We start from the raw sequence: 21,148 nt of genomic DNA, 5'->3' as shown, positions 1-21,148 counted from the left end.
CTTCTGTATCCTTCCAAAGCACAGGCACATGGCTGGGGAATGAGAAGTGGAGCAGCACAGCCCACTGTAGGGGTAGGTCCCACTCTGGAGAAATTGCCTCTCTCTGACCCCAGGCAAAGTGGTTTTAACCAGTTTTTGTGTTGATTGGCCCAGAGTGGCCATGTGTGGTCAAACACAGGACAAGCCACACTGGTCGCTGATAAGGAGGGATGTTTTGGCCAAAAAAGATGCTCCAGAAGCTGGAGGGAAGTCTGGGTCTGCCTGCCTCACCCGGTTGGAGAGGAAAGGAGCAGCAGAATGTACAAAGCTGCGGATGTTTGTGTGGCAGATGAAAGGCTCCGTTCAGAACTAGGTCAGATCACGAGGGCCCGCGGAGCAGCGGCAGGAGCGGGCTCAGCCCGCCTGATCAGCACCCAGCATGGATCATAATGGGAATCCAGCACTGCCCGTGAGGAATTAGCAAGCAAGAGCTGCAGGAGCTAAGCAGGACAGGGACCCCAGTACAGGGAAGCCCAAGCACTTGGTTAATGCTTCAGCATTTATGCTGGCTGAGAAGCCTCCCTGCTGTGGTGGATGCCTATTGCAGCTCTCATCGAGGACACGCAGGGATGAGAGAAGAGGAAGGTCACGGAAGGCATTCTGCAGAGCAGAGAGGACTGAGGACATGAGAGGGAAATCAGGCTCTTCTGTAGGGTGGGAATGAGCCTTTCCCAGGCATAATAGCATCCCTCTCTCTGCACAGCATTTGGCAAGTCCCAGCACCATCCCATGATCCTGCAGCAGTGAGGATGCCTCTGGCATGGGCTGGCAGCTGGAGACCCAGCAGAGCAGATCCATATCCCTTATCTTTCAAAATACCTTCCCCTCTCCCTCTTCTCCAAAGTTCCATGTCCCCATTCACAGGCACAACCACAGGATAACTGGGCATGGAAAATAGCGGGCACTTCCCTTCCCCTGTGACCTCCCATTCCTCTTTTCTCCCAGACTGGCTGAAGGACAGAAAGGGCTGAAAGTGGAGAACAAAGCTTTCTTCTCCAGACTGACTTTCTTCAACGTCTCCGAGCAGGACTATGGCAACTACACCTGTGTAGCCTCCAACCAGCTAGGGAACACCAATGCCAGCATGATCCTCTACGGTGAGTAGGGCTGAGGGAATCAGCCAGGAAGGGGGAATGGCTTCACAGTGACACCACCGATGGCAGAGACATGGGAAGGGTCGCCCATGTCTTTTAGGGGAGATGTGTATTTGCTGCTGGTCCTTTCTGCCCTTGACATGTGAGCTGAAGGTTGTGGTGAGTCCTTGGGAAGGGGAGAACCTCCAAAATCTGCCTCCTGATTCAGGTCCAGTGTCTCCCACTATTCAGATGTGTTTGGCACTGTGTTTGGGATCTGCCATGAATGCAAAATTAGGAGCTGGCTGCAGGTTTCCATCTTCTTGCTCTGATGAGTACCTGGTAGAGCCTCTGTGTGAAGGCATCCCCCTGTGTGGATGGGTGGGAGGAGAGACGCTGCTCAGTGTCACTGCTGCCCCATTTCCATGTGAGAAAAAACAGGCTCCCTGCTCCATCACCTTCCAGGTCATGTTTTCTGCTCCTGCCAAGCAGATATATCCTTATTATAGGTGCCAAGGGCAATTGGAAGGTGTGGAGGGCAGAAAGGAGGAGAAGGTTTGTACCCTGGTCCCAGGACTGTTTTTCCTGCATGCTGGAGCTGGAATGAGAGCAATGCTGGTGCTGCTCATACATGGGAAGGGCTGTGATTGATTGACATATTTGTCAAGCCTTTTCAGGTGGCACCAAAACCAGAGCAGGGGCTGTGCTCTCCAGGAGTCAGAAATGGATGACAGATCTCATCCCTGGGCACAGCTTGGGGATATTTCCCTGCTGGGATATGGGGTGTGTGGTTCTTGCAGCTGAACCATACAGGAGAAGTGAGGACTGGGGACCTCCAACCTCTCCCCAACATTGTCCTCCTTGCCACCCAGTTGTGCCTGGTCATCTCCTTGTCTCTTGTTATTGTAGGGTCAGAGGGAGCAGAGCAGAGTGACAGATGAGCCTTCCTCATCCCCATGTCCCTCAGGGCAGTCTGTGCCCTGGCCATACAAAGCTCCTGGGATATGGAGCAGTCCCACATTATAATCTGTGTTCTGGAGTGTGCTCGGGAAGTGGGAGGCAGCTGGAGACCCTGGGAAGTGCTGTCAATGTCTTGGGGAGGGATGGATTCCAAAGGAGCAGTTTGTTTAAGGATGGTAGGGGATGTCGGGCTTTTCCAGGGGCCATACCACAGCTGTGGCATCAGGGTGGCATCACAGGACAGGCTCATCCTGCCCTGCCATTGGCACTGGCACCTGTGCCAGGTTTCCCTGAGCTGTTGCAGAGGAGTTCATCCCATCTTGGAAGCTCAGACCCATTTGCTTCCCCAGTAAAGCCCAAGCTGTGTGTGATGAAGGTTCACCTGTGCTAAGCCATCATTACCGTTGCTTAGGAACTATCTCAGTTCTCTTCCCTGCCAGCCTTCCTGGTAATCCAGAAACCCCATGTTTTAGGGATACCAATGCCTCTGGCACTGCAAAGCCACCCAGGCCTGGCTCTGCCTGTGCTGCAGGCATTGGGTGGCTGTGCCGAGGGCCCAGCATAGCATGAGCCACTTTCTTAGCTGTGATGTTGCAGCCTTCCAATGTATTTATGGGGTTAAAATCCTGATTAGTGGGAGCCTTCAGTTTGGCATCTGCAGATCCAGGCTGGATGAACAGTCTAAAAGTAAAGATGACATCTCCCTGCTAAAGAGCTCTTGGTTCCTTGGGTTCTAACCCATCTGTGGGACTCATGCTGTGAAGGCAGTGTTAGGTGGGAGGCAGGGAAGCATCCCACAAAAGTCTAAGTTTATTTTATAGCGTTGAGGTCTGACTGTGAATCCTATCAGGGAGCAAAATCAGAGTCCTTTGACCACTCATAATTTCCATAAAAGCTGCATTGATTGAATTATCCATTCAGTCTTTAATAATTGAGTCCTCTTGCGGGGAGTAACAGTTCCCTGAGGAGACTGTGATATGCAGAGGTCCCTCATCTCCTGGTGCAGGGCTCCCCAGCACCCCCAGGAACAATCCCTCCCCTGTTACCAGGAATGTGATGGCCCCAGGCATCACAGGGTCAAGCTCACCCGTCCCTAAGCAACCAGTGTCTTCAATCTGGAGATTAATGTGTCTTTATTTATCGACATATTTATTTATTTAATGCAAGATAAGAGGGAAGTGGATGCAGTGGCTGCACTGCCTGTGCATGAGAAATGTCTCTTCTGTGAGGTTTTGGGGGACAATTTTGTGAGTGGCCCCTTTTCCCTGAAGCTGAGTGTTTTGGAGTTTTTCCCCCACAAATGGAAGTTAAATCTGTGCAGGTACCGTGACATGAGCCTTTTTGGGGTTGTGAGAGAGGCTAATGTAGCGTTCATCTTCTAATCCTTTTTTTAATCTAATTTTTCATGGAGGTCAACTAGTGCTTTATTTAACATGTAGCACTCGTTATTCCAGACCTGCCATCTCATTCAGCGGCTCATTTGGTGCTGTCTGGGATGTGATAGAGTGCTCAGGGAAACCACATCATTCTGTGGAGTTGGGGAAAAAACCAACCCTCTGCTTCTCACCCATCACACGGTCCATGTTGCTCCCAGAGGCGGCTGTCAGGCCATAAATCTTTTGGGGATGTTACAGGATTAGCAAGAAGGATGGGCCCTGAAGTCACAGGGGAGAGCTGAACCTCCTGTATCCCCATATCCCAGCCCCTGTGCTTTGCCTTTTGCACAGGGTGCAACTACAGGCTTTGCCAGGTCTGAGGTCCCACATTCATCTCATCTCAGAGATGAGAGGACCATGGCCCCACAGCAGTGGGGTGTGATTTGGGCAACAGATCCCATTTCTACCCCATCCACTGGTTTTCCCACCCCAGGTCGAGGGCAGGCTGAGGGAGGTGTCTCGAGCCTGCACTTTCCATTGTCCTTTTGCCTTAACTTTCACTTGTTCTTTAATTTTTAGAAGAGACAACTACCGCTCTGACACCCTGGAAAGGTCAGTAATTTGGGGGTCCCCTACAATGCCAGTGCTTCCCCTGCTGTTCCCCTTGGGCCCCTCTGGCTCCCACCACAACTCATCTCAGTGGGAGCCGCAGCACCCACCACCTGGATCTCCTGCCCCACAACCCCACTGCTTTCACTGGTGTAGGGATGAATTAGGGCTTTCTTAGCCACCCTCCCATCCTGCCCCCTCCCAGCCAGCCTACTGTGCCTGTCTGGTGATGGTCTGTGCCCTCTGCATGCCTGTCGCCATCCCATGGTGTCCTGCTCCCCTTCCCACTGCCAGGGCAAAGCAGGGATGTCTTTGGGCTGCTTTCCCAGTGCTACTGTGTGAATGGGCCCTGTGGCAGGTCCTTCCTCCTCTGGGATGCTTCTAGTGCATTTTTTATGGGATGAGATAGGGGTGGACAGGCATTTGGTCCCCCTCCTGGTGTTATTCCTGGCCAGGACATCCACCCCTCTGCTGCGTATCTTACTGTCTGGCCAACTGGCTTGGTGTCATCTTGAGTTTGGAGTGGCTTCATTTGTGATGAGTTGAGTGGTCAGTCCTTGGGATGACTTGTAGATGTCTGTGGAGATAGTGTGTGAGACCTGGATTTCTGAGGTGTGAGGTGTCTGAATGTGCTGGAGAGTGTTACTGGTGGGAAACCAGATGGTTACTGATGCTCAGTGCCCCAGTCAGATTGTGAAGTGAGCGGACATGTCTTGGGGTTTCAAAAGCAGTTGTGAATCAGACCTTGTGGTCAGCCCTGCTTCCACAGGACATGAGCATGGATGCCTTCCTGAGGTCTTTTTCCATCTTAGTCTTCTCCTGGGCCAACTATTTGATGAAAAAAGTGGTGTTTTGGTGAAAGCCATTGGCTAAGACACCCTCCACATCCTTTCCCACAGTGAGCTTTGAACTCTTCACTTCTTGTGGTCCCCAAAGATGGGTGGGCTTGGCTCTTCTTTACCACCCTCCTCATCCCATCTCTTTGAGGTGGTCTGGGCCCATATTGAGCCCCACAGAGACACTGAAGAGGTGCAAAACACCAAGTCCTCAATGTAGTGCTGCTGGCAGTGTCTCTGCAAGGTGGGCAGGTGCTTACTGTCCCTCCCAAGAGACACTAGAGGAAAATAGGGTGGTTGCCCTGGGGTGAGCAGAATGTGCTGGGCAAAAAATGTCATCTCCCCTACCAGTGTGGCTGGAAAACTGGGACCAGTTTGGAGGAGGGTGAAGGGGACTGGGGGAGGTTGGATGGTGGTGATACACAGGAAGTGGGCTTGGGATGGGGACTTCAGCCTGAAAAGGGACCGCAGAGGATCTTGTCCCAAAAATCAGCATTTGTGGGGACAGAGATGGCTGTTCCCATGTTCTTGAGCTGGCACAGATGGAAGGGGACACCCAGAGAACTCTCAGAGCAATCCCACCATGCGTAACACCACCGGGGCCCCAAATAGCGTGATATATTTTGGTTTTAATCTTTATTTCATGGTTTCTGCTATTTGTTGACTTTGTGACCAACCACACGGGCGTTCCTGTCCCTTCCTGCAGGCCCTGGTGCAGTGCACGACGGGAACAACGGCGCGTGGCGGCGAAGTGGCTGCGTGTGGCTGCTGCTCCTCCCGCTTGCCCACCTCGCCCGCCAGTTTTGACCCGAGAGCCGGCCCGCGGAGCAGCGGCAGCGACGACCACGGCCAGCGAGCGCAAGCAGAAAGGAGAGGAAGAAAAGAAGAAGAAGTGTTCACCGTTTCCGAAAATAATCATAAGAATTGAGAGAGTATCCGGCCAGGCCACCTGGGGGAGGGGGAGAGAGGAAAAACATGCAAAAAAAAAAAACACTACGGGAATTTGGAATGGAGAGAAAAAGGAAAAAATTAATAATCCAAGGCTTCCTGCTGAAGATGCAATGCAACTGAGTCTTTTTCTTTTCACCCCTTTTTCTTTTTTTTGTCTCCTACAACTTTTTCCCCCTATTTTCATTGTTCTCTGCCACGGGCCAGCGTGGAGGATGGACGGGGCCATCGGAGTGTGGCACTTGTCCCCTGCCCTGTCCTCTTCACTGCCGCCACCCGCCTGCTCCCTCCCGTGGGACCCTCCATCCATCCAGACACACCGGTTTTCTCCTTTGCCAAGATTTCCCCGTCTTCTCATGGACTGTGCCGCCATTTGTGTTTCAGAATATATATACATATATATATATATCTCCATGTGTACATATATATATGTATAGATATATAGATCTTCAACAGTTACCACACCACCACGAAAGGAAAGGGAGGAAGGAGACCGGCGTCGAGCCACGCTTTCATTGTACCATCCGCGGACATCGTGAATGATAAGGGATTCTGAGTCATGGTTAATTTTATTAATTGTATTTTCTGATATGAGCCTAGAACTCTTAGTTCCTAAAAAACAGAAATGCAAAAAAAAAGAAGGGGAAAAAAAAAAAGAGGAAAAAAAACCAATCCAGGAGAGGGGGAGCAAGCGGAGAGAAGTTTGTTTGCCGAGGAGGCGACTAGCCAAGGAGGCTTGTGAGCCCAGCGAGGAGGATGAGGAGAAGTCCTGTGCTGAAACACCCCCAAAACCGGCCCAAAAGCGGTCGTCTGGACAGTTCCTGCCGAGGGCACAGACGACACTCGCCGCGCGTTGAGGTGGAGGGAGATACTGAATCTTTTTATGGGATATATATATACAGTATATATAAATATACATATATATATATATATAATTTTCTTTTTTGTTAGAGTTCTAGCCACAGTTCCCAGCAGGGTCCTTCCGCTGCCATTACTGCATGCTGTATATGGAGTTAGGTGTGTATCAGTTCTCAACGAGACAAGCATCTCGGTCCACACATCCCTGAACCCCCTCGCCTTTCCACCCTCGGGTCACCGGGGACAAAGGGTCATGGGGGACCGGGGCCCCTCTCTGTTACTTTTTGCCGCATGGCCCTGGCCTTTTCGCGGTGGAATAAAGTGAGCCGAGGGACAGAGGGAGATCTATATAGCTCAGTTTTATATTTTTAGTGTGTATATATATATATATATATAAAAAAAAAAAAACCAAACACAATGAAATAAGAAAAAGAAGACGAAGCAACCGGCCCCTGCCGAGGCGCAGGACCTGTTGCCTCGCCGTCCATCTCAGTGGGGGTTTCTCCTGCAATTGGTTTTCCTCCTTCAATTTCCTTTCCTTCCCTGCGGCCGGCGGCGGGGGGCACGCGGGGGGCCCGGGCGCGGGCAGGCAGGCGGCGAGGGGGCTCTCTCTGCCTATCCATTAAAACGATTGTTCCATGTGGCCGCTCCGTCTGGTTGTGGTGCTCATTGGCGCGGGGGCCAGGGCCACTCCGCGTTCTCCCCTTGCGCCACCAGGAATGGGGAGGGATGTGGGGAGGGATGCTGGAGGGGGGTGGCAGATGGGAGCACCAAGTCATACAATGGGCCAGGAGAGCATTGGAAAGATGACCCCTGGATTTCACTGATGAGCCCGGCAGGAATGCTGTCACAGGTAAGGCTTTGGTGAGTAGATGGAGACAGTGTGGGGCACAGCTGTGCCAAATTTCCCTGCTCAGGACCCCACTCAGTGCCCCCAAGCTCAGGTGTGGCTCTCTAGCCCAGCTGCACAGCATTGCTGGGGATGCTTGTGGAACAGCTGAAGCGAATCCTGTGTGGGAAGGAGGGACAGAGCGATGAGAGGTGGGTGCAGAGAACAGGGTCCCTCATGCAGTGCTGCATCCAGGCAAAACATGGCAGGATTGTTTGGGTGTAGGTGCATTTTGCTGTCCATGGAGCCTTGTCTTGGTCAGTGTCTTGTTTTTTGGTGATCCTGGAAGGTTGCTTAGTGAGTTTGGTCCTCAGCCTCAACTGTAGCCTCCAGGGTGCCGGTTTCTCCAGGTCACCTGACACATTTACAGGATCAGAAGTTGGTTGCTGTTGATGGCGCGACAGTTTTTTGTGAGCATTTTTTAATTTTTGACCCTATAATAGAACCCAAGAGATAAGCATGGAGAAGAAAGATGGGAAGGTGTTGCTTTGAGGTGTGACATTCAGTGTCCAAGTGGGGTAAGGGAAGAACCATGCTCAGGCTTTGTGGCACATCCCAAGTAAGGGACAGGGCACTGAGAGTGTGGGGACAGGACAGCGGGGCACAGGTAGCCGGGTGAGGATGGCAGAGATGATGGTGTTGGTCTTTAATGCAGCTCCTGCAACTCCCAGGTTGGACTAGCCAGCCACAGTAGAGCAAACCTGGTAAGAGGGGCAATGCCCAGATGCTTGGGGTTAATGGGGAGGGATCCAGGGATAGGTATGGAGGTAACAGGGCTCTCTCCCTCACCTCCTCTCTGTAATTGTAACTTTTTTGGTGTTCTAGGGGAGAGATCAAGGAGTGCCAGGAGTCCAGTGCCAAAGTAGCAGACAAAGAGGAAGTTAAAGAGAGAGAGGCGGTTCGATGGATGCGTTTATGTAATAATTTATTGACATAGGTAAGGGTGTCTCTTGGTGCTGGTGAGGGATGGAGGTCATGGTCTGAAATGCCCTCCCTCCCCCTGGATGTAGCAGCTGAGGTCCATGTCCTTAGGCACAGGTTGGAAATTGCTGGGGGCCATGGAGAAACATCCCTCTCAAGCCAGGAAAGGGAGATGGAGGGTATCACATGAGCAGAGAGGGGCTGCATCACCTCCCCATGCTCTGTGATGGGGACAATGCAGACGAGACATGAGGATGTGCCATGAGCAGGAGTGTTTGGGCATCTGCAGGTATTCACTCCAGTGGAGGCAGGTCCAGCACTGAGTATCAGGCAGAACTGGCATGTGAAGATGGGAAGCATTAGGGAAGCTCAGATTTCGTTGGAATCCCCAGGGACCACATGCAAGGGGCGAGTATTGCTTTGTGGCACCTGTAGATACATCATATCAGCCCTGGCTCCCTGATTGGTTGGGGTTTTTGGAAGAGGCTCAAAGCAGAGAGTCTCCCATGGACATCACCAATGCTTGATTCACTGCAGGTGACATCGAGAAAAGTGGGCAAGGTGACACATCCCCCCCAGATCCCTTCCCTCAGGAGGTTGTTGAGTTTTGGGAAGCACTTACCTGTCTGCTGGGGTCACTTGAGGGGGACAGCAAAGGTGTTCCTGATGTGCAAGGTCAAAGCAGCTCATAGCAGTGCTGGGATGGAGCTGTTTGCTTGTTGTGGCATTCAGGGAAAACTCTTGGGACTGGGCTTTTCATTCCCACGTTGGGAAAGATGAAGGAGGTCTCAAAGTGAGCAAGATTCTGATGGCTCTGTCACAGTCCCACTGCCCCCAGCCTCCAGGTAGCAGGTCGCACACCAGAAGAGCTTGTTGAATGTTTTCTCCTGGTTGATGGTGTGGAAAGGTGAGGCATCCCCTGGGAGTGATGGGCACAGCCTGCTGAGATTAAAGCCATGTCAGGGAGACACTGAGGGTCACGGGTCTTCTGTTCCTGGTCCTCATGGTTTTTGTCCTTTGACAAAGACGTTTGGTCTCTGTCACACACTGCCAGATCACGACAGGAGCAAACCTTGGGAGTGCATTGTCTGCAGAGACATTCCTTCATGGGGGCAGATTTAGTTGTCAGAGTGAGCATTGTTGCAAGATGACGGAGGAGATGCTGGGAATGTCTGTCTTGGAAAAGTGGCCCCCAGTCATGCTGCTTCCACAGAAGGTAGGTGAGTGATGAGAACTAAGACAGTCCTTACCCTGCAGGGACTCCATCAACAGGTGTGTGCTCATCGCTCATCAGCAGACACAGGTGGGCAGGAGCTGAGACTCACTGGTGGATTCCCAGGGGAGATGCATGGATGGGGTGAAGGGTGGCCCAAACAGCAGCAGGCCCCCAGCTGTGGTGCTTCAAGAATCACTGTCACAGGGGACAATCAAAAGAAAGTCCAGCCAAGTGCTGGGTGGGACCCCAGGAGTGGCAGAGGTCCCAGGCACTCGGGAGCCCTCCCAGCTCAGCTCAGCAGGTGCCAGCACTGCATCCCTTCCCTGGGGTGTGCGGGACCCGTGAAGCAAAGCCCCGAAGGTACAAAGTTCGTCAAACTTTATTGATACACTGCACAATCACAACCATCTCTTATTCTTGCCGAATTAGAAAAGGTTACAACTACAATGTAACATGCACAAATCTCAGGTAGTATAGCCACCCTTGGAATACAATGATCGACAGAAACTCAAGACCGGCCATCACGGCCATCAGCTGGAGAGACCCAAGAGCCACACTGCCCCCGCCCTGGGCACCCGGCCACCCCCTGGGCATCCAAACATGAAGAGCAGTGGTCACAAATGGGTCTGCCACCTGGCAGAGCCGCGGCGGGGCCGGCCTCAGACAGCCAACACGTTCCTCACAATGGCACGTTACATGGCACGAGAAAGTCGAATGCCGTCCCGGCAGGGTACAGGGGAGCCCACCCAACCCAGGGACAAGGATGGGATGGGGGCAGCCCTGGCACCAGGCCCGCCAGCCTCAGTGTGCGTCGTGGCATCTCGTCACCGCCACTCTCTGATTTGCCGTGGCCTCCTGCCCTGTGACTCTGCAGCATTTCTGCTGTGGGGATAGAGAAATTTGGGGCTGACCAAGGAAAGGGCATGGGGTTGTGGGGCAGTGCGGACCAGTAAAGGCATCAGGGCAAGGTGTCTCCATCACCCACGGTACTTTGGAGTGGGCATGTGGGGAGGGATGTGCGTGTTGCCGTGCTGGCTGAAGACAGTGCCATCCCCACGCGATAAACATGCCTGGGGCCATGGGATAGGACCCAGATCACTGACAGTGCCACCTTTCTTGGATGCCAGCGGAGAAGCAGAGCAGCACCGCAGGGACCGCAGGACGCGGACTCACCCAGTCAGTTCTGGATCCCCGTCCATCAGGTAAGCCAGCACCTCAGGCAGCCCCTGCCTGGGACCAGGCAGATTTTGTCAATCAGCCATGGTACGTGTTGAACATCCAGGATGGGCAGGCAGGAGCATCCACTGAGATTTTTGTATCAGGTCCTGGGCAGCCCACTGAGAACAGGGATGAGGATGGGCACAGCTGCATAGAGGACACAGTGGTGGCCCATCATGGCCTCTGGCTCAGGGTGTTTTTTCAATCTTGTGTGCTGAGGGCTGGCACCCCAGCTTCCTTGCAGCCACGAAAGCAGGTTTGGGCAGCAGCAGAGTTTGCAGGGGGACGACAGCATGTTCACGGCCGTTGTTCTTAAGTCATCTCACTTGTGGAGGGAGAAGGAAGGGACAAGGCACGGGGAGGTGCTGGGTCAGGACAGGGGACACTCTGTGCTTGCTCAGTGCCTTGCTGTAGTTGAGTCTCCCTGTTGCAGCAATAGGGTCTGGTGCCACATGTGACTTTTCAGGAGCAGGATGGGAGTGTCCATCCCCAGACTGTGGCACCAAAGCATTCCTGGGTGGCCATGGAGTGACAAGAAGGCTCAGGGCTGCCACAATGTACCAGGTAAGGGGGTCCGTGGTGCACGAGGCCATCAGGAGCACAATTCCTATGTGGGGAGATGACATGACTACTGCCACCATGGGTGGCAGGTCCCAGGGTGGCTAGAAGAAGCAGAGAGGGCAGAGTCTGGGTGTGTCTATTTTGGTGTCACAGGCAAGTTGCAGCAGGGAGCGTTGGAGCCATCCTTGTCCCTGCTGTGCCAGCACAGCAAATTGACAGAGCCCAGTCCTCCTCCACAGGGTCAGACACATCAGACTTTCCTCAGGCAGGGACACGTGATGAGCGTGAGACCAGGCAGAGTGAGAACATTGCAGCTCAGGGCCCCATGAGGGGCAGAGATACAGACGGTCATGAACATCAGAGCTGTAGCAAAAGGGCCTTGTCAGCTGGTGTTTCGATCTGTTGTTCAGAGCCTCTGCCCCACGCTGGTGATGCTGTGCTTTTGATATGCAGGTTGGAAAGTGCTTGGAAAACAAGCCCAGAGAAATGTCCCCAAAAAGTGCTGGCAGAGCATCAAGGTGAGAGCCATGGGGCAGCCCCTGCCATCAGGGGGGCAGCAGCAGAGTGGGCAGGGACCTGGAGCAAGGAGTGAGGGCCTGGCTGTCCAATGCAGCAAGAAGGCTCTAGTTTCTAGGAGAGCTGGTGGCAGTCCCCAGGGCTCACATTCCTGGGAGAGCAGCCTCATGTCCTCAGGAAGGTGAGGGGGTTTTAGTGGGAAGCACAGGGGTACGATGTCAGCTGGAATAAAGAGTAGTGGGAAGTGCGTGACCCTTGAAGGACAACTGGTTGTATCGGGTGTCCCTCTCCCAAAGGGCCAGAGAGCATCCTGTCAGGAGCAGAGGTGGGTGATGGGGGGCTGGCAACATCGGGGTGCTTAGGGAGGAGCTTTGGCGACGAGAACTGACATTCAGGACCGAGAGGGCTGAAGGCAGAGCCAGGAGGCTTCAACCTTGGGGTCTTTCTGGGCATAGGCGGCTTAGTGAGACGACGAGACGGACATCCCGGTGAAGGCTCTGGGCGGCACCCGCCCCGACGGCTCCATGCCCCTGGCGTTGGAGATGAGGCAGCCACAGGGGGCACCGTCCGTGCTGGGCCACATCCCCGGGGCGATGGTGGCGGGTGACAGTCTGGTGGCACGTGGTGGGGTCTGTACAGCATAACCGGCGGCGAGAACGATCCCGGCACGTGGGAGACGGGGCCATCCTCGGACGCTCGGCACCGCCGCCCGTCCTCCGGTGCATCGCCCGTCCGATGGAGAGGAGTCCCCGGGCGGCGCGGCAGCCGAGCCCGCGGCGGGGGAGAGGTGCGGCGAGGCCTCCCGGGACCCTCCGCTCCCTTATCAAAAGTCGAGAAGGAGGCGAGCAAGGAGGGTGGCCCAGAGGCAGAGGCCAGCGGCCACCCGGGACGCCGCGTTGCCGCCATCGTGCACTGCTCCGGGCCCTGTATGGAGGAGAGAGGAGGAAGACAAAGGAGAGCGTTAGGGCCAGTGCTGAGATGATGTGACAGCGCAAAGGGAACCCACCTCCCCGTTGTCCCTGCACATCCCACCCCTAAGCTGACCACGGTGTTGTGTTCCCCCTTGGAGGGGTGGTGGACTTGTCCATAATTTGAAGAGCATTGTGAGTGCTGAGGAGGAGGTGAGGAGGTCTTGAGGAGCACTTAAGGGAGGCACAGTCCTTGTATGAGGAGGAGGAGGAGGAGAAGGATGCCCTGGGCACGTGTCAGTCCAGCCCCACCGTGCTTTAAGTTGCCCTCCTTGGGGAGTCCTGATGCAAACAATCACGTGAGAGCCATTGGGATCAGAGGCCTTGGTGCTCTGGAGTGGCACAACTCATGACTGGTAACAAAGGATCATCAGCTCAGGAAATGGCATTGTCCAGATGTGGATTCTCAGGTGTGCAGGAGCATTTTTGGGGGTGCTGGGGGGTTCTTGGTAGGCAGGTCAGGAGGGAGGAGGCTGATCATCTGATTACACTGCTGGAACTGGAGTTTAGTTGGGTTTGTTTGTTTGTTTGTTTTTTGGTTTTTTTTTTTGTTAGGGCTTTTATTTGGGCTGCAGGGCACATATGGGCCAGTCAGTATGGGCTGAGACAGCTGGGCAGAGTGAAGGAAGCAGAGGCAGCCACCACACATTCTGCCACAGGGCCATGGGTCTGTCCACACTCCCCACAGCCATGGAGAGGAATCTGGGGAAGTCACAGGTCTGAGTCCCAGTACTGGCATTCTGAAAGGGAAGAAATAGAGAAATAAGTGCTTAGCTGTCTTAGCATCAAAAGTCAGGGCAAGGATGAAGTGTGAAGTAAATGGGATTCTTATGCATTTGTGAACATGCTCTCAGGCCTGAAGTCACCTGGAATGGGTTCATCATAGAATCCCAGAATGGTCTGGGCTGGAAGAGATCTTAAAAAACTTCTTGTGCCACCCCCTGTCATGGGCCAGCAACCCTTCCATTATCTCAGGTTGCTTCAAGCCCTGTCCAACCTGTCCCTGGACACTTCCAGGGATGGAGCAGCCCCAGCTTCTCTGGGCAACGTGTGCCAGGGCCTCACCACTCTCAAAATGAAGAATTTTTTCCCCAGTATCTAAACTCACCCTCTTTCAGTTTAAATCCATTCCCTCTTGTTGATGCCCTTATCAAAAGTGCTTCCTCAGCTCTCCTGTAGCCCCTTCCAACCCAAATCATTCTGTGATTCTATGAAATCATATCCAGTTACAATAATTTCCTCAGTATGGTGTCATTCCTTGTCTTTTTATCTACTGATTTTTTTTGTAAGCATTTATCTTAATTTAGGAAGAGGCAAAGGAGAGTCTGAGATGTTAAATCCAAGCACTGCCAGAAGGTGAAGGAAATGATGGGAAGATTGAGTGATGAGAAAGAAGCTGTGTCATGCCCATGCTCAAACAAAATTGATTATAAGAGCACATGATCATCCAAGAGAGGTAGAACTATGCCATAATCAGACATTTCCTTGCTGAATAGACCTTGTGATATAAAAAGTGGAAACCCACATTTGTTAGGGGCAGGTAGAGGCTTTGCAGGTAGAATTGAAAGAGCTTCTTAGCTTGGTTTTCCTCAGACCTATTACTGCTCCCTCTTCTTTGTTTTTCACCCCTCAAACCAATGGCAGCAGCTCAGCACATCATCCAAAATCATAAAACTAGTGAAAATTTCTGTAGATGTAATTCTACATGCTGATTAGCCTTAAACTTTTATGTATTTACACCTGCCCAAACACTGCTAAATTGGTGCCTTTCTCTAGCATCTCTATAGGTCTGGATTTTAATGTGTGACTAATTCTTATCACTATTTTCTAGTTCACAGTTCTGCACTGGTTATTGGCTTTGATTTAATGACACTTTTAGAAATTTCATAATCTATCCTAAAGCAATTGCATTGTGGCTGAGTTGGAGAGCTCCCAAATAGATAAGTCACCTAATACAGAGAGGAAATAAAAATAAAAATGCTGGGTCTTTACTAGAAAAAAATAAAACAAACATTTTCTCTTAAATGTATTCTTTACTGTGGAATAATGTATTCTGGTATCAGACAGCTTGGCCTTGTAAAGATTGTAAAGATACTCTACAGAAGAGACAAGAATAAAGATACAGGGACAAAATAAAGTAGTAATTAGATACGATCACAAAATCAGGGCAGATGGCTCATTTCATCACAGGCTGCCTGTGACTCCTGTGTGTTCTCTGAACTGTCACTCTCTGTGGGAAAGGGACAGTTCCCACTGGGACAGGCAGAGAACTCAGCTGAGGCTCCCTAGCCCTGCCATCCCAGCAAATATTTTTGTTCTGCTTTCCTCAAACCCCAGAGCTTGGGCACTAAGGTGTGAGTGCACCTGGACTCTGACTGCCCCTACTCAGCTTATTTATTATTGCAGTTATTTATTTTTGCTTGCTCTTAGTTTTCTTCCCCTTGATTTATTTTGTGTCCATTTTTCTGGCTATTTTCTTCCTTGCCTGGCTATTTTATTCCTTCTCCTTGAGGCAATCTTAGATTTTTTGAGACCTTCATTTGAGTACAGATGGCAAGGTTGGGATTTTGTTTCTCTCCTAAGATCTTGAATACAAAGGTCAGAAGGAATCAGTGGATCTGTGGTGAATAGATTTTCTTAACCTGTGCTGGAGGCACTCACAACGCCAGTGTGAGCCATGGGAATAACACAAATGTTAACAGAGCCAAGCAGTCCCTCCACATGCACCAAAAAATAGCTTTTACTTTCTTTTCCTGCTTTCTTTCTGTGCAGGACAGAAGTCCCATAACTTCCACTTCATTCCTTCCATTTTGTTGCAACATTCACCCTTCTCCAGGTGAGACACAGACACATGGAGATGAAGAATTTAGAATATGTCTCTGCTGCTTTTCATTTTCAGGACTCAGGAGAAAGAGGAAGGGAACGTGCCCATGCTCAGGGTGCTGCTGGAGCCTCTCTTTCCTAGAGGGCTCAGGAAAAGGCAACAGTTCCTCTCTCTTCTCATGGTCTGCAACAGCAGCTGATGGGGGAAAGCCTGTCCAATTCTTCATATCTGAGGACAGGAATTACTGAAGGAAGTCTGGGAGACCTGCTGGGGGAAAGCCTGTCCAGTTACTCATGTCTGAGTAGGAGCAGAAGCACCTACAGTAAGTCTTGGCAACCTCCCCGGGATGAGATAGTTCCTGATATTATTCCTCAGGTAACTGCATGGTCCTTCAAGGCCTGTCCCTGCTCATTGAAGGGAGGTTGGACTAAATGACCTTTAAAGGGTCCCTTCCGACTCAAATTATGATTCTAAGAAGACTCCAACAGGGGTGTTCACCCCTGTGACTGAACAGCCACCCAGTGCAGAGCAAGGAACAAAAAGTGGTGGCTTCTTGCACACAAAAAGGAGACAAAAGTTGAGCAAGACCTAAGGCTTGCCACAAACACAGAGCCTGGAACACTATGGTAATGTGAGCAGTGACTGTAGGTAGCATTTTATAGCATAGTGTAATATATGGATTGTTTACAGCATCTAATGGCAAAGTCAGAAATTGGCATTTCATTAATAGTTAAGGGAAAACACAAAGTACCAAACACAGGAAGACAACTGCACATATGAACTACAGGGACCAAGTGGAAATGAAAGTGGAAAAAGAAAAAAAATACATGTATAGTAGGTAGAGAAGATAGTATGGGAAGGCAAAGTAACCCCACAGGATAACAGGGAATGTCCTGGGAAAAACCCTACAAAACGTAACAATTCAGTGAAGAAGAGGGAGCTGTCCCTCATCCCTTCACAGGAAGATGGAGAAGAAGAGAACACGGATAAATACTGAGGAAAAAGAAGATATCCCATGTCAGCTCTGGCTTCATTCACCAAGACATAAAGGAAGCTCTTTGCCCTCACCTCCCAAGCTGCCCAAACCACAGTGCCATGGCACAACCTCTGCCCCCCATGAAAGTGCTCCTATTTGAGATTCACAGCTAATTTAGGCCAAGTTTATTAAAGACTAATTATTTACTTGTGTGTTGATGATGATTAAAGTTTAACCCTGGGTGACGTACCATGTTAACGATTGTCTAATAAAGCCTTGTTTAAGGTTTCAAGCTACATTGGTGTCTTTGAAACATCTCACCAGATCTGCAGCTGCAGAAAGAAAAGGTCAGTATGGACAGAGGGACACAGAGACCCAGGGGTACCAGCCAGAAGAGGCAGAGCTGGAGAGCTTTGTTCTGCTCCAGATCCCCAGGATCTATATTTTCCCCAAAAAAAAACTGAATGCAGGAGGAGCTTATGTGCAGACAGGCCAAGAGGGGCAGGTGCTCACAGGAATGGGGGGGATGGAATTTGGAGGCAGAGTCAGGACCAGGGGACAGAGGGAAGGGCCGGGGAGCCTGGCATGAGCAACTCATGGTGAAAAGGAAATTGAAGTCACCAGGCAAGCTGGGGTGAGGGTGGGACTGACACAACACTGCCACTATGGTGGGCAGGTGTGACACAGCAACAGCACACGGGGTTCCTTGGTGTGAAATGGAACAGAAGGAGTCCTGGCACAGACACAAACCCAGGTCCAAGCTCTGGTGTCACTGCTGGAGTTGGTGCCCTCAAATACTGGAACAAGAAAAATGGCTGAACTCAGCGAAGCCCAGCATGGTCCTCAGAGATGGAATGCAGGCTCAGATAATCCCATGTTAATTGGTTGACCTCAAGTAACCCCAATGACCTAAAGTAACCTCAATGTGCTCTGTGGAGAGTGAGTTTGACCTCAAGTAACCCCAAAGAGTAACTGGGTGACCTCAAATAACCCCACAATGACCTCAAGTAACCTTAAAGTTCTCAGCACAGAACAAGTTTGACCGCTAGTAACCCAAATGACCTAAAGTAACCCCAAATATTACATGGTTGACCTCAAGTAACCCCCAATGACCTATAGTAACCCCCAATGACCTTAAGTAACCTCAAATTGCTCTGGACAGAGCAAGTTTGACTTCTGGTAACCCCAAATATGAACTAGTTGACCTCAAGTAACCCCTTCAATGACCTATAGTAGCCCAAATGATCTATAGTAACCCCAAATATTAACTGGTTGACCTCAAGTAATGACCTCAAGTAACCTCAAAGTGCTCTACACTGAACAAATTTGACCTCTAGTAACCCAAATGACCTATAGTAACCCCAAATATTAAGTGGTTGACCTCAAGTAACCTCAAAGTGCTCTGCCCAGAACAAGTTTGACCCCTAGTAATCCCAACGATCTACAGTAACCCCAAATGTTAATTGACTGAGCCAAAGTAACCCAACGATCTAAAGTAACCATAAAGTACTTTACAGAAAGTGAGTCTGTCCCAGGTAACCCCAAATGCCAATTAGTTGACCAAATAACCCAAATTAACCCTATGAATTAGTCCTTTCCAGCTCTCCTGGAGCCCTTTAGGCACTGGAAGGGACTCCAAAGTCTCCCCAGAGCCTTCTCTCTTCCAGGTGAACACTCCCAGCTCTCCCAGCCTGGCTCCAGAGAAGAGTTGGCATTTCCCAAGGGGTGTTCGGAGCAGAAGATGCTGAGGGGATGGATGGCTCAGCCCAGAGTCATGAGGCACCAGCAGAGCCAGCCCCAGCACCAGGCACCTGATGGACATCTGCCCTGATCCCACCCAGAACATCCACACAGCATAATCCACTCAATTAACAGGAAAAAAAAAATCATTTTATTGTTGACCAAAGAGAATGGAAGCCTTTGTAAGTCCCCACCCAACAGTGTTCTGTCCTGTCCACAGCTTCCAGCTGGGCCAGCTGTGACACCATGGCACAGCAATGTGTGACCACCAATCCCTGAGCTGTCCACCAGCACATTCCTGAAGCAAAATAAAGCTGGGGATTGCAATTCCCAGACTCTTTGGAAGCAACTACAGAGCTTACATATCTCAGCCTTTTTGTGGGGTATTAATAATGGCAGGTGGCAACTTGAAGAATGATGAAATGAGGTGTGAGCTGCTCCCTTGACCTGAAAAGCATTGCTGATGGCAGACACAAAAGAGCAGTTGGACAGATTCACCTGCCCTTCGAAGTTCCTGTGATGTACAAAAGTAGATGTGGGGTAATTACTTTCTCTCCTGTACAAAAGACCTGGTTCAGATATTTATACTCCCTCAATACAGCCCTGCCTCCTTCTCCTCTCCTTACTAATTTCCACTCCTAATATCTCCTAGTTTTGTCAGATTACTGGTTTGTGTGCACAAATAAACACAGAAAATCACTGCAATCACAGACACTCCACAGCAATAGGTAAACAGGGCAAAGATGCTATTTCTCACTCTTTTTTTTTTTTTTTTTTGCATATGTTTTGCATTGATTCTCTTTTTGCAAAATTCAAATATTTGTAGTGAGGCTCTGGCACAGGTTGCCCAGAGAAGCTGTGACTGCTCCTGGATCCCTGGAAGTGTCCAAGGCCAGGTTGGATGGGGCTTGGAGCAACCTGGGATAGTGCAAGATGTCCCTGTCCATGGCAGGGGGTGGAACTGGATGAGCTTTAAGGTCCCTTCCAGCCCAAACTATTCTGTGATTCTATGACTTGTGTTTTAAGTGTTTTAAGTCAAGCAGTCTTTAAATATTGAATCAGGGCTCTTATTCTTAAAGACATAATTGCTTTCCCTTGCTTTTATGTATTTAGTCTGAAGCTGCTGATTCTTAAGAGAGTGCACAATAAAGCATGAAAAGATTTTATCTCTCCATAGAATAATTGGTTTAAATCACATCTAACACTTGGTATTTTAACTTATTTTCAGTTAACTTACCCAATCATCAATCAAAAAGATTACATACTAGAAATGAGACCCTGAACATTGGAAAAATGCAGATGGCATCTTTTATAAAACATCTACATCTCTCTTTATTCCAATAGCTCTTCAATGGAAAGGGCCAATAAAAGGTCCCAGAGCTCCCAGTTTGGAATGGGGGCTTGGGGGAATTTCCTTTGGTGACTGAGGGACACGCTGCATTTAAAAGAGATGTAAAGATCCAGGTTTGGGTGATTTTTTTTCCCCATCTCCATATATAAATAGCAAGTACAAAATGCAACATGCTCATCAAAAAGTGAACCCAGACACGAAATCTTTAAATAAAAGAATTAGCAGATTTCCAACCACTTGTGCTCCTCTCCCCTTTGGCAAAGGCTGGTAGAGACTGTCCAAGAAACACCACGCACATACCCAAATAGAAGCTCTTCACAGAGCCCATCTTTTCCATTCTCCCCTGTGTTTCCAAGAAGCTGCAGCTTTGACAGACAAGCTGTTGAATTTCACAACATGTTCACGAAATGAAAAAAGCGCAATCCTTGAGGAAGGATGGAATCCCACCTGCTTAAATTCCTTTTTGAGCTCACTCCATGGCCTGCTCCTGACTGTTCCTGTGTGCTTCACTCAATACACTCTTGAAAAATGGGGGGGAAAGAGAATATGAATGTTTTTTTCTCCATTAAAAGTTATGAAATTGAAATAACTTTAGGTATCCTGAGTCTTCACACATCAATATCCAAAGGATGTGCCAATATCCTTTCAAAGACAAATTTAGGCTTCAGTGTTGGTGCAGCTAAATACCCACATGAAAACAAACAAAACATTTTAAATTTTAACTTTTCCTTCCTAATGCTTTCTTTCCTAATCTTCCTTATATAAAACAAGGATTAGAGGAATATTAGTATTCCACTGAACAGACCATTACTAGCAGGAGTTGCTACAAAGCAGGGAGAGCCACAGGACTGGGCTCCTACATCACACTTTTTATGGATGATTTTTAATATTACTGTTTTGCCATCAATGCAATCACCTCTAATGTACTTCACTTCAGCCTGCTGGAAGTGTTTGTGGGATTAATTTATTAAAACAAGGTGAAATTTTGTTTTCTCTGCATGTTGGCATCAATTAATAACCGTTGTGAGAGGATTGCTGTGCTGTCACAGGAGGAGTGTGTAAAGAGCAACACTATCTGCTGAGAGAAGGAAAAATGCCCGAAAACAGATGTTGTCAAATAAAAGATAACCACGTAACAGCTTGGAACAAAACCAAAAATCCCTAATCCAGTCCCCTTCTGAGTGCAGGGAGTTACCTCCACTGCGACTTTTTCTTTAGTCTGGTTTCAAGTAATGGAAAAAAGACTTAGGTGATGTTATTTTGTCTCAC

The 21,148-nt window shown here is 50.0% G+C and overlaps 2 protein-coding genes across 13 annotated transcripts in view; one reads left to right on the top strand and one right to left on the bottom strand.

Annotated features, from left to right (window-relative positions):
* The window catches only part of LOC120508459 (protein CEPU-1), a 356,395-nt gene extending 349,053 nt beyond the window's left edge, over positions 1-7,342 (top strand). For 5 of the 6 annotated variants that reach the window (XM_039722093.1, XM_039722094.1, XM_039722097.1 and 2 more), the window contains 3 exons: positions 985-1,136; positions 4,028-4,060; positions 5,600-7,342. In XM_039722093.1, coding sequence (XP_039578027.1) covers positions 985-1,136; positions 4,028-4,060; positions 5,600-5,700 — 286 coding nt within the window. In that variant the 3' untranslated portion in view covers positions 5,701-7,342. The remainder of the gene's footprint in view (positions 1-984; positions 1,137-4,027; positions 4,061-5,599) is intronic. The other variant, XM_039722095.1, reaches the window with a different exon arrangement.
* Positions 7,343-10,086: 2,744 nt separating this feature from the next.
* OPCML (opioid binding protein/cell adhesion molecule like) overlaps positions 10,087-21,148 on the bottom strand; it is a 294,773-nt gene continuing 283,711 nt past the window's right edge. For all 7 annotated transcript variants that reach the window (XM_039722103.1, XM_039722104.1, XM_039722098.1 and 4 more), the window contains one exon: positions 10,087-12,944. In XM_039722103.1, coding sequence (XP_039578037.1) covers positions 12,844-12,944 — 101 coding nt within the window. In that variant the 3' untranslated portion in view covers positions 10,087-12,843. The remainder of the gene's footprint in view (positions 12,945-21,148) is intronic.

Source organism: Passer montanus, unplaced genomic scaffold (genome assembly GCF_014805655.1).
Source record: "Passer montanus isolate IOZ18808 unplaced genomic scaffold, ASM1480565v1 scaffold47, whole genome shotgun sequence".
Classification (NCBI taxonomy): domain Eukaryota; kingdom Metazoa; phylum Chordata; class Aves; order Passeriformes; family Passeridae; genus Passer; species Passer montanus.
The sequence above is the reverse complement of the archived record's forward strand: the minus strand, read 5'-3'. Positions and strand labels throughout refer to the sequence as shown.